Source organism: Elephas maximus, chromosome 10 (assembly GCF_024166365.1).
Source record: "Elephas maximus indicus isolate mEleMax1 chromosome 10, mEleMax1 primary haplotype, whole genome shotgun sequence".
NCBI lineage: Eukaryota > Metazoa > Chordata > Mammalia > Proboscidea > Elephantidae > Elephas > Elephas maximus.
The window spans coordinates 14,624,671-14,638,373 of NC_064828.1; the positions used below are offsets into that span (position 1 = coordinate 14,624,671).

Genomic DNA, 13,703 nt, shown 5'->3' on the forward strand with positions numbered 1-13,703 from the left:
ATAGCAATAAACACACGCATCAAAAAAGAAAGGGCCAAAATCAATACATTAACCCTACCACTCAGACAAACAGAAAAAGAGCAACAAGAGAAGCCCATAGCTGCCAGAAGAAAGGAAATAATAAAGATTAGAGCAGAAATACATGGAACAGAAAAATTGAAACAATCAACAAGACTGGAAGCTAGTTCTTTGAAAGGGTCAATAAAATCAACAAACCACGAGACAAACTGACGAAAGAAAAAAAAGGAAAAGATGCAAATAACGCAAATAAAAAACGAGATGGACAAAAGAACCAACTCGGGGCAGGGGGGGAACGATCATAACAGAATACTATGAAAAATTATACTCTGACAAATTTGAAAACCTAGATGAAATGTACAAATCCCCGGAAACACTCTACCCACCTAAACTAATCCAAATTAAGGTAGAAAATCTGAACAGACAAATTAGAAAAGAAGAAACTGAAAAGAACAGAAAAAAACCACCACACACACACACACAAAAAAAGCCCTGGCCGAGATGGTTTCACTGGGCAACTCTACCAAACATTCAGAGAAGAGTTGACATTATTACTACCTCAAACTATTCCAGAACACAGAAAAGGAAGGAATAATTCCGATTTCATTCTATGCAGCTGCATAACCCTGATACCAAAGCCAGGCAAAGACACCACAAAAAATAAAAGAAAATTATAAGCCAATATCCCTCATGAGAAGACCTGGTGACTCAGGGATTAAGCATTCAACTTCTAACCAAAAAAGCTGGCAGTTCAAATCTTGCTGTCACTCCTTAGAAATAGTATGGAGCAGTTTTACTCTATCCTATAGGGTTGCTATCAGTCAGAATCGACTCAAGGGCAATGCGTTTGGTTTGGTTTTGGTAACACCCATTCCTGATAAAAACTCTCTGCAAAATAGGAATAGAAGGGAAATTCCTCAACATAATTATGGGTATATATGCAAAACCAACAGCCAACATTATTTTCCATGGAGTGAGACTGAAAGCTTTCCCCTGAGAGCGGGAACCAGATAAGGATGCCCTTTATCACCACTCTTACAATGTACTGGAAATCCTAGCTATAGCAGTTAAGATGAGAAAAAAATAAAGGGCATCCAAATTGGTAATGAAGAACTAAAACTATCCCTATTCTCAGATGATATGATCCTATGTACAGAAAATTCCACAGAATCCACAAGAAAGTTACTGGACCTGATAGAAGGATTCAGTCAAGTGGCAGGGTACAAGATCAACATACAAAAATCAGTTGGATTCCTCTACACTAACAAAGAGAGCTCTGAAAAGGAAATCAGAAAAACAACACCATTTACAATAGACCCTCAAAAGATAAAATATTTAGGAATAAACCTAACTAGGGATGTAAAAGACTTATACAAAGAAAATTAAAAATACACTACCTCAAAAAACCAAAAGAGACCTTCATAAATGGAGAAACACACCAAGCTCATGGACAGAAAGGCTTAACACTGTGAAAATGTCAATATTACCCTGTAGATAAAATTCAATCCTGATCCAAATTTCAACAACATTCTTTAATGAGATGGAAAAACTAATCATCAACTTTATATGGAAAGGAAAGAGGTCCCAGATAAGTAAAACATTACTGAAAAAGAAGAACAAAGTAGGAGGCCTCACCCTTCCCAATCTCAGAACCTACTATTCAACTATGGTAGTCAAAACAGCTTGGTACTTGTACAGTGACAGATACACAGACCAATGGAACAGAACTGAGAACCCAGAAATAAATCCATCTACCTATGGACACCGGATCTTTGACAAAGGGTCAAAGTCCATTAAATGGGGAAGAGAAAGTCTCTTTAACAAATTGTGCTGGCAAAACTGGATATCCATTTGCAGAAAAATGAAACAGGATCCCTACCTCACACCATACACAAAAACTAACTCAAAATGGATCAAAGACCTAAATGTAAAACCTAAAAGTTCATGAAAGAAAACAGGGACAATGCTAGGGGCCCTAATTTATGGCATAAATAGAATACCAAGCATAACTAAAAATGTACAAACTCCAGAAGATAAACTAGATATCTGGGATCTCCTAAAAACTAAATACATATGCTAATCGAAAGATTTTTCCAAGAGAGTAAAAAGAAAACCTACAGACTGGGAAAAAAATCTTTAGCAACAACACATCTAATGAAGGTTAATCTCTAAAATATACAGAAAACGTAAACAACTCAGCAATAAAAAGACAAGCAACGCAATCACAAAATGGGAAAAGGACATAACAGACACTTCACCAAAGAAGACGTTCACGGGACCAACAAATACGTGAAAAGATGCTCATGATTATTAGCCATTAAACCCATTGCCATCCAGTTGATTCTGATTCACAGTGACCCTATGGAGAGCTGCAAATCAAAACCAGGAAGAGATACCAACTCACCCCTGCCAGAATGGCACTGATCAAAAATTCAGAAAACAACAAATGCTGGCAAGCTTGTAGGGAGATCTGAACTCTAGCACTGCTGGTGGGAATGCAAAATGGTACAAGCACTATGGAAAATGATATGCTGCCTCCTTACAAAGCTAGAAACTGAAGTACCATATAATCCAGCAATCTCACTCCTAGGAATATAAGACATATGCACACCCATGTTCACTGCAGCATTATTCACAATAGCAAAAGGATGGAAACAATCTAAGTGCTCATCAACAGATAAATGGATAAACAAGTTATGGTACATACGCACAATGGAATACTATGTAATGATAAAGAACAACGATGAATCCGTGAAATACCTCACAACACAGATGAGTCTGGAGGTCATTATGCTGAGTGAAATAAGTCAATCGCAAAAGAACAAATATTTTTATGAGACCATTATTATAAAAACTCAAGGTTTTCTACAGAGAAAGAAACAATCTTTGATGGTTACGAGGGAGGGGAGGGGAAATCACTAACTAGATAGTAGACAAGTATTAACTTTGGTGAAAGACAATACACAATATAGGGGAAGTCAGCACAACTTGACCAAGGCAAAGGAAGACACTTAGAGGAACACAAAGGGAAAGAAAAAAAAAAGGCAACCACAGTAAATACTATAGCATATATGACCCTACAACAACCGTTAAAACAAACAATAACTTACAGGCAGATACGTATGCTGAACAGGGGGAGGAGGGTGGATAGGAGTATATCCATGTACATATATTCGTTAGGCTGTGGATGTTTGTACATACAGCACATATATTCATGTATATAATAGACACCAAAGTGGGGCACAGTCATAGATACATCCAACCACCTTGAGTGACCACGTTGCTAGGGCTGAGGGCATAACACAATTCATAAAGAAAATGTTCTGTATACTACTTTGGTGAGTTGCATCTGGGGTGTTAAAAGCTTTTGAGTGGTCATCTAAAATAAACTTATTGGTTTCATCCAGTCAGGAGGAAAAGAGAAGAAAACCAAAGACACGAGGAAAATATTAGTCCAAAAGACAGAGGGACTACATGTACCATAGCCTCCACCAGCCTGAGCATAGAAAAACTAGATGGTGCTCGACCACCACCACTGTCCACTCTGACAGAGATCACATTAGAGGGTCCCAGACAGAGCAAGAAAAACATATAGAACAAAATTCAAATTCACAAAAAAGACCAGACTTACTGGTCTGACAGAGACTGGAGGAACCCCCAAGACTATGGCCCTCGGACACCCTTCTAACTCAGAAGTGAAGTACTCCTGAAGGTCACCTTTCAGCCAGAGATTAGACAGGCCTATAAAACAAAAAATAACACACGTGAGAAATGTGTTTCTTAGATCAATCAAGTATACATAGACCAAATGGGCAACACCTGCCAAAAAGCAAAGACAAGAAGGCAGGAAGGGACAGAAAAACTGTACAAAAGGAAACGGGAAACCCAGAATAGAAAGGCAGAGAGCGCTGACACATTGCAGAGATTGCAACCAATGTCACAGAACAATTTGTGCATAAATTTTTTTTTTTTTTGTGCTTTAAGTGACAGTTTGCAAATCAAGTCAGTCTCTCATGTAAAAACCTATATATATACACTTTGCTGTATACTCCTAATTACTCTCCCCCTAATGAAAAAAAAAATTTTTTTTTTTTTTAACGAGACAGCATACTCCTTCCCTCCACTCTCTCTTGTACTGTCCATTCGGCCAGCTTCTGACCCCCTGTGCCCTCTCATCTCCCCTCCAGACAGGAGATGCCAACATAGTCTCATGTGTCTACTTGGTCCAAGAAGCTCATTCTTCACCAGTATCATTTTCTATCCCATTGTCCAGTCCAATCCCTGTCTGAAGTATTGGCTTTGGGAGTTGCTCCTGTCTCGGGCTTACAGAAGGTCTGGGGACCATGACCACCAGGGTGCTTATAGTCTCAGTCAGACCATTTAGTCTGGGCTTTTTACGAGAATTTGGGGTCTGCATCCCACTGCTCTCCTGCTCACTCAGGGGTTCTCTGCTGTGTTCCCTATCAGCGCAGTCATCGGTTATAGCTGGGCACCATCTATTTCTCCTGGTCTCAGGATGATGTAGTCTCTGGTTTATGTGGCCCTTTCTGTCTCTTGGGCTCATAATTACCTTGTGTCTTTTCGGTGTTCTTCATTCTCCTTTGCTCCAGGTGGGTTGAGACCAACTGATGCATCTTAGATGGCCACTTGCTAGCACTTAAGACCCCAGACACCACTCTCCCAAGTGGGATGCAGAATGTTTTCTTAATAGATTTTATTATGCCAATTGACTGAGATGTCCCTCAAAACCATGGTTCCCAAACCCCTGCTATGCCGGCCTTCGAAGTGATCAGTTTATTCAGGAAACTTCTTTGCTTTTGGTTTAGTCCAGTTGTGCTGACCTCTCCTGTATTGGGTGTTGTCTTTCCCTTCACCTAAAATACTTATCTACATCTAATTTAGCGAATACCCCTCTTCTTCTCTCCCTCCCTCCTCTCATAACCATCAAAGAATATATTTTCTTCTCTGTTTAAACTATTTCTCAAGTGGTCTTATACAATATTTGTCCTTTTGCAACTAATTTCACTCAGCATAATGCCTTCCAGGTTCCTCCATGTTATGAAATGTTTCACAGATTCATGATTGTTTTTATCGATGTGTAGTATTCCATTGTGTGAATATACCATAATTTATTTATCCATTCATCCATGGATGGGCACCTTAGTTGCTTCCATCTTTTTGCTATTGTAAACAGTGCTGCAGTGAACATGGGTGTGCATATATCTGTTCGTGTAAAGGCTCTTATTTCTCTAGGATATAGTCCAAGGAGTGGGATTGCTGGATCGTATGGTAGTTCCATTTCTAATTTTTTAAGGAAGCGGCAAATTGATTTCCAAAGTGGCTGTACCATTTTACATTCCCACCAACTGTGTCTAAGTGTTCCAGTCTCTCCACAACCTCTCCAACATTTACTATTTTGTGTTTTTTGGATTAATGCCAGCCTTGTTGGAGTGAGAATGAAATCTCATTGTAGTTTTGATTTGCATTTCTGTAATGGCTAATGATCGTGAGCATTTCCTCATGTATTTGTTAGCTACCTGAATGTCTTCTTTAGTGAAGTGCCTGTTCATAACCTTTGCCCATTTTTAAATTGGGTTATTTGTCTTTTTCTAGTTAAGTTTTTGCAGTATCATGTAGATATTAAAGATCAGGTGCTGACTGGAAATGTCATAGCTAAAAACTTTTTCCCAGTCTGTAGGTAATCTTTTACTCTTTTGGTAAAGTCTTTGGATGAGCATAGGTGTTTGATTTTTAGGAGCTCCCACTTATCTAGTTTCTCTTCTGCATTGTTAGTAATGTTTTGTATACTGTTTATGCCAAGTATTAGGGCTACTATGTGTATAAATTTTTGCATGAGTAACCAATTTGCTCTGTAAACTTTCATCTAAAGCACAACAATTAAAAAAAAAATACACACAATATACTCTTTTATTATACTTAATTTCCCTGCCCCCCACAAAGATAGTATACATGAAACATCTACTTATTTTCTCCCTAACTGGATCTTATACTTACTGTCCAGTGTACCCACTTTTTTCTGGATAGGAAGCCTGCATAACTTCTCTCTATTTTTCCCCAAGATTATCAATTAGCTAGATATCTTGTTGCTCCAAAATCAATGCACACATCTCTCCTTATAATAAATCACCTATTAATCTTTCAACTCAGTTGCTCTTGACCAATTTCCTGTTCTAGCAAATCTCAGGGGTCAACATACTTCTTTCCACCTGTATTGATGGCTCACTATTGACAATGAACTTCAAAGGGGGAGGGAAGAGAGAAGGGTTGGGAGGTATATTTGAAAAAACTCCAGAGCAGCCTCTGGTACAAGCAGGTGTCATCTGTCTGCGAACTGCCTCTTTAACAACCAAATACTAAAAAGTTTTTTGTAGATAACAAAGATACAAAAGCCATGGCAGAAACGAGAAGACACAGCAAATTACTTCAGTATGTGGTTTTTACATGGAGAGATGTACAAATATTCATTAAGAGTGGAAAGAAAAGTGTACACTTTTGTCCGAAATTTTATATCCCCTGGGTCTCTCAGGGAGCCCTGGTGGTGCAGCGGTTAAGTACTTGGCTGCTAACCAAAAAGTTGTCAGTATGAACCGACAGCTACTCCGTGGGATAAAGATGTGGCAGTCTGCTTCCACAAAGATTTACAGCCTCAGAATCCCTATGGGGCAGTTCAACTCTGTCCTATAGGGTTGCTATAAGTTGCACTCAACTCAACGGCAACCGGTAATGGGTAAGAGTCTCTCAGAAGTTCCCTACCCAGCCTAACATCTCTCCATGGCAGCCATAAATATGAATCCACAGGAACACCACTAAATGCTAGTGGTTGGTAGGATTTTTTAAAGGGGTTTTAATAGTTATTTTTTAATTGTCCAAAATAATGAGATATTTGTTCCAATTTTGAGGTGCTCTAAGCTAGTAGCCTGGGCCAAACAGTGATGATCCAGACCAAAGAACAGGCACCTTTCAGAATGGCCATGATATAGAGAGTGGCATTCATTCTCAGAAGGGAGTCCTTGGGTGGTGCAAATAGTTAAGGCACTCAGCTGCTAACCAAAAGGTTGGAGGTTCAAGTCTACCCAGTGGTGCTTTGGAAGAAAGGCCTGGCAATCTACTTCCAAAAATTTAGCCATTGAAAATCCTAAGACGCACAGTTCTACTCTGACACACATGAGATCACCTTAAGTCTGAATCAGTTCAATGGCAACTGGTCTGGTTTTCATTCCCAGAGGAGTGGGATGTGGGGAGACTGGAGCAGAGCTGTAATAAGCCTGTAGGTATGGGGGCTAGGGCCCGAAGGCAGCAGCAGAAGTTAAGAACCTTATAAGTGGAAGTCACTCAAAGTCTCATTCCCCACTGGACAGGGTTAGCTTTTTCTCCATGAAGTGCACAGAAAGTTGGGTACTCTTCTAAGTGACAAAGGGAACCCTAAGCTATAAAGGTTCTACAGATGCTGGATCCACTCTAGCACAAGTTTCAGGCTCCTCTAATGCTGTAAAGGTGACTTTACCCTCCTGGTAGAAGCAGCTACTGAGGATGAAAGAAATTCCTGAGACTAACTACATATTTAGGACTCTGACCCAACGATAAGAATATGAAGAATGGAATACTTCAAAGGATACTTTTGCTTAAGAAACTGCTTAGGCCATAAACATCATACAGCATATTCTACAGACAACACAATTCAAACTTTAAATAGAGTACTGGGGAAAAAACAACAGCAGAAGCTGACCGCTAAAACATGAAAAATAAAAGTAGTTGATGTAGGAACAGTGGGAGAGGGAATTATTTTAAGATTTTCTTTTATTGCCTATGTGATTAAAAAAAAAAAAAAAACCAAATGGCTTCACATGCCCCACTGCTTTTCTAACAGACTGCGTTATTTTACCAATTTGAGGGAATTAAGGTTCCGCCATTTAAAAGAAACAAAAGAATAAAACAGACATATTCATCGCCTCTTGCTGTGGAACACAATCTTCAGTCTATTAAATGCCTCGAGATTCACAGACCACCACCACAGACCATCAGATGCAGTCACTCCGTACTGCAGATGAAGGGTGCTGGGAAATACCGCTGAAGATGTTAATTAAACTTCACTATCATAAACATTGTTTACTTAGTGGAATTAAAAAGAAAAATAAGTACACTCTTCAAAAATATTTTCTTAGACTATAGCGTAAGAACCATAAAGGTTATATCCGATCTCTCTCTAAGAAGCTAGAAAGAGGAAAAAAGTATTCTGAATCAAATGAAAAACATCCAGAAGTGTTTCCAACATCTTTTCCCTTATCCCTTTTTTCCATTAAGGTTCTGGATCTTTTAGGGCCTTGCTTTGTTGGTGAAAAGGCTTAGGAAAGTCACCTTAGTTCAGACACCCGTCAGATTTTGCCCCTTTAAAGTTAACACCATCATTCTGAAGGATGACAACTCAGTAGTCACATGGAAAGCTTCCTGTCTCACTAAAGAACGTGGCATTCTTGATAGAATTTCTTTTCTAACGTGAAAGTGGGATTAACAAATGACTTAAAAAAAATGATGACTAACAAGTTGTACACCTTCCTTAGCAACACGGCTGGTAACAAGAGATTAAAAAACAGCCCTGAATGTCATGCAGAGGCACTCACTAGGTAACTGAAGGAACAATATAGAATGAACACGACAATTTAAGAGCTTTCCTTAGACAATTTTCTTTTTCTAACATGTTCTCAGCTATAGGTCTCAGTTTGAGGAAAGAAACCTTCGGGAGTCACCACCTCAGAGACCCTTAAATACCTGTCCGTCCCACGGGCCGAGCCCGCCCATACCCACCTCATCATCACTGTCAGATGTCTCGGAGTCTGAGGAGGCTGCAGGCTTACTCACGGGTGGTTCCTTCTCCTCAGAGTCACTGCGCTTCCGTTTTGCCAGGGACAAGAGCTCCTAACAGGGTAGAAATAGTCACATGAACTATGTTCAACAGAGAAAGAATATCCAAGAATAATAAAGTATTCACTCTGCTTAGATCTCTTTTACATCTCTGTGCTCTCAGCCAAAGGGCATCATCATGGGAACCTTTATCATGTGGAACAGGCTGGCAGTCAGTATTCCCAGCTGCTAAAGAAATGTTTTCTAAATCCTACCTCTCCCTTTTCAGGGAAATGTACGTCTACAATGGAAAAGTGACTGGCAAACTGAACTGGAGGTTACCCCCAATCCGTCACCATTTTTTCTCTCAACTACAAGAGTACTGATTCTCAGGGACTGATGAGGACAACTATCCTAACTGGTATCCTACTAGGACTCTGAACATTCTCCTTGGTATATTCATGGAAAAATGAGCATTTGCAGGCTGTTCCGAATAAGCTGACTTCACTGACAAACTGCGGCTTTCCAAGGTCACTTTATATTTTGAATGCTTTAACTAGGAAAAGAAGATTTGGATATTTCCGGCATTTAATCCCGGGTACAACAACAAGTAGGTGTGCTGGCCACAACATCAGAATCCTAACTGACAACTCTGGTACTCCCATTCACACCTCTGCCTTGTCCTGGTGATTTAAGTGAGACGGGAGCGGTGGTGTCGGGGGCTCCATTAAGTAAAGAACCATGACTACAACTAGGATTCGCCCTGTCATAGTTTCCTCCCCCCTTTCCTTGTCTCCAACTCCACTTGGCTCTGTTTCTTGCTCTCTGCTAATAACAATCACAGTGTACTTACTAGATGCCAGGTACTCTGCTAAGCATCTGATGTTTAATCTTCACAATAACCTTTAAACGTAGGTATTGTTATCCCTATTTAAAGATACAGAAATTGAGGCACAAGAGAGTTAAGTAACTCACCCAAAGTAATACAGCCAGTACCAGGCAGAGTCAGGATTCAACCTGGGCAGTTAGTACCCTGCCTCCCAATTCTGCCTGGTTTAATAGTCTAAAACACTGTGTCTGTCTGCCAAAAACGGGAGAAAACACAGCTAATAAATAGTAGTACTATTACCCCTTGATGATGATGGTGCTGTGCAGTTACAGGTCAAGTATCAAACAGATTTTAAAATACTAGACTGCTACAAAGCATCAATTTTCTTCTAGTCTCTTTCTATTTTAGGAGTATGCCTTCCTTGGCCAGAATAAGAAAACGACCTTCTCAGGTTAGGAGCTGACACTCTCTCTTCCTCATGAGCAGTCAGGAAATGCAACCCTTCTCATTGCATTAGAGACAGCCAGCATGCCAACTTCCTCGAAAGGCTAAAGGTCACAGAACATTCCACTCTTTCACACCAAGACACAAATTACTGCAATATTTGAGTGGTATGACCATTTAAAAAATTGAGGTATAATTTCTATACAGTCAAATTTACCCTTTTTAACATACAGTTCTATGAATTTGACAAAAACACACAGTTGTTTAACCACTACCGCCATCAAGATACGGAACAGCTCCACCATTCCCCCCTCCCCACTCCCTTCTGCTCCCCATACCTCTCCGACCAGCCAGCCCCTGGCAATCACAGACCTGTTTTCCGTCCTTCTAGTTTTGCCTATTGTAGAATGTCATATAAGTGGAATGGTACAGTATGTAGCCTTTAGAGTCTGGTGTCTTTCACTAAGCATAATTCATCCCTACATCAGCAATTTATTTCTTTTTATTGCTACATACTATACAGATGTACCACAGTTCAGTTATCCATTTACCAGGACAAAGACAAGTGAGCTTTTTCCAGTTTTGGACAATTATACACTCACATGAAGATGTCTGAGTAAACACAGTTTCTATTTCACCTGGGTAAATTCATACAAGGGGGTTTGCTGGATGGTATGGTAATTTGTTTATGGCCTTTTTTTCTTTACTAGTACCTTTTTCCCCCCACAAAAATGCAAATTTATAAAGTTTAGAAAGACTTCTGGTGAGTAATCTCTTTCCTGACCTCTCAAGATTCACAAACGCATTAACGTGCTTGTTTTAATACCAATCCATTATAACAGGGGTTTGGACAGGCTGTCAATCAAATCAGTTTCCCTGAAACATTAACTATTATATGGAGTTGATGCCTGTTAAAAGTTACTGTAACCAAAATGTTGTTGGTATGGTCTTCTTATTAAAGAAGTTCCACTACAGAAGCCTAACAAAGGGCTCTCCTTCATCAACAAACAATTGCATCTGATAAGCACAGTCCCTGCTCTTCACCTCCTACGTTAGCTACTGTTACTTAATAACAATACTGGAGCCCTGGTGGCTTAGTGGTTCAGAGCTGAGCTCCTAACCAAAAGGTCAGCGGTTCAAATCCACCAGCCACTCCTTGGAAACCCTATGGGGCAGTTCTACTCTGTCCTATAGGGTCACTATGAGTCGGAATCGGCACACACCACCACAACAACAACAATAAACGGAGACAGCAAAGACCTTAACAGTGTGAAGGATACTGTTTCCACAACTTGGTAACTGTACAGAAGTTGACTGGGGGAATTCACAGCAAAGCTCCTTTTTATAATTAAGTCCTTTATACCCTATTGAGGCCTTGGAAGTATAACTGAAGAAACCAACGTGCAACCGAAAGCTCTTCCCAACACTGCACACATGAAGAGACCATCAGATTTGTTACTTGCAGGGGTCGATCCATCCAACATCATGTATTCAAGAAAGCCAGTCTAAAACTGATTGATGCACAGGGGTAGGTCCGACCAAAGCTCTCTCCTGCCAGCCCGCCTTACTGCACCACACTGACTGAGGCAGCATTCTGTGTATCCAGTGGTTCTCTCTCACCACCGCCCCTGCATTGCATCTCATCCAGTGAAATCCTTCCCTATTACCTGGACATTGCTCAAGGGGAACCGCAGCGTGGGGTGCCAGCATGGTGTAGCAAGCTTAAGCTGAGCTAAAGATCTGCTAAAAGTAACAGTCAGCGTCCACACGCTACAGGTATGGCTGCGCAGGTGCTGCGTCTGGCTTCTACAGCAGCTTCGTTAACGTTGCCTAAGAGCCACATTAAATTAGACCACCAACAATGAGATCCTGATAGAATTATGTTGGTTAACGTAAGAATTCTAATCCATGGCTGATATGTGAAGACTCAGAAACTTTAATTCTCCCCACCCCACCATTCACAAATAGTGTACTTTTTTGTTATGTCTGGATCAACCTGTAACAAAACAACTCAGTTGCTCCTTATTTAAAAGAAATTAAATCTCATCTCTTTAATGAAACCTCCCGTGATCACATCAAAGTGGGATACAGATTCTGCAGCCCAGAAAAGGTGAATAAAAGCCAATATGCATAAATACCAGAGGCTTTACAGCCAATTAGCACATTGAGCTCTTCTTCACTTATTCATTCCACAAATATAATGTAACTAGTTACTACTCGCCAGGGTGACCAACCATTCTGCTTTGCTCATGACTGTCGTGATATTAAAACTGAAAGTCCTGCATTCCGGGAAACCCCTCAGTTCCAGGCAAACAGGACGGTTGGTCACACTACTACCAGCCCTGTGTAGACAGTAGTGAAGAAAAGACGAATGGTCCTTGACCTCAAGGAATTTAGAATCAAATGAGAGAGACAGGCAATAAACAAGGAAAGAAACAAATAATCACATCTAATGATAAGAGCTAAGGAAGAAGTGGATCACGGGAACGGGAAACCCACCCACAACAGAGTGATCAGCCGAGGCTCCTCTGAGGTGATGGAATTTTGGCCAAAACTAGAAACTCTGGGGGAGGAAAAGGGGGGCAGTTTTCTGGGCAGAGGCCTCTAGATGGAATAGCTAAGGCCCTGGAGCTGGCAACAGCTTCACTTAGACAAAGAAGTAAAGGAGGACCAGTGTGACTAGAGCTTAACAGGCAAGGGGCAGAATGGAACGAGGTGGGGTTCGAGGTAAGAAGAAACCAGATTATGCCAAGGTTTACAAAGCAGAGTCCAGAGCATGGCTTTTACTTAAAGGCAGCAGGAAGCGACCAAATGGTTTTAAGCCGGGGAGTAATCCAACCCACTGAGAGTTTTAAGACAGCACTTTAGCTGAGAGATGAATAGAGGCTGGAGGGGCCAGGATGAAAGTGCAGAGAGGAGTGGGAAAGCATCGTAGCAGAGTCTCATCAGAGTGGATGGTGGCCTGGACAAGGCAAGGAGCAGCAGAGATGGAAGCAGGACATGAGATCCTTTGGAAGTACAAAAGACAAGACTTGCTGCTAAAAGCGTTATAATTCACAGACGTTGGAGATTAACATCCTGTTTCTCCTTTGACATCAGAACTGTCAGCAGAGGACCACGATTCAAACAGTGGACACTGGTCACTTTTCAGGGGTAAGACAGGGAGTCACAGTCTGTACGTATGTTTGTGAGAGGGAGGTACTTCTGTATTGTTGCAACTGTCTCAACAAGCAAGTACGATTACAGGCGTGACTAGCACCAAAAGCGGCAACTTTCCCCTCAAATTTCTAGCAAATTAATTATAATTGTAGATAAAAAATATTGAGTTGTAAAAATGCCCACAATGTTACAGAAATGTACAAAATAAAATCAGTTTTCAATCCACTCAAAATTAAAGCTACATGAAAGTTAAAAAAAAAAAAAAAGATTCTACTACTTTCTTTGTTCTTCCTTAGCTCCCTTCTAATACACTGTCTAACTAATGTACACTTCTACTCCCAAGGAAGGGGTCTAAGTATTCCAGTAGAGGGACTGGAGCAACAATCCTCAAATC

The 13,703-nt window shown here is 40.5% G+C and overlaps 1 protein-coding gene across 1 annotated transcript in view; it reads right to left on the reverse strand.

The window, feature by feature from the left end:
* RTF1 (RTF1 homolog, Paf1/RNA polymerase II complex component) overlaps positions 1-13,703 on the reverse strand; it is a 69,538-nt gene that overhangs the window by 47,953 nt on the left and 7,882 nt on the right. The window contains exon 2 of the mRNA XM_049897887.1: positions 8,842-8,952. Coding sequence (XP_049753844.1) covers positions 8,842-8,952 — 111 coding nt within the window. The remainder of the gene's footprint in view (positions 1-8,841; positions 8,953-13,703) is intronic.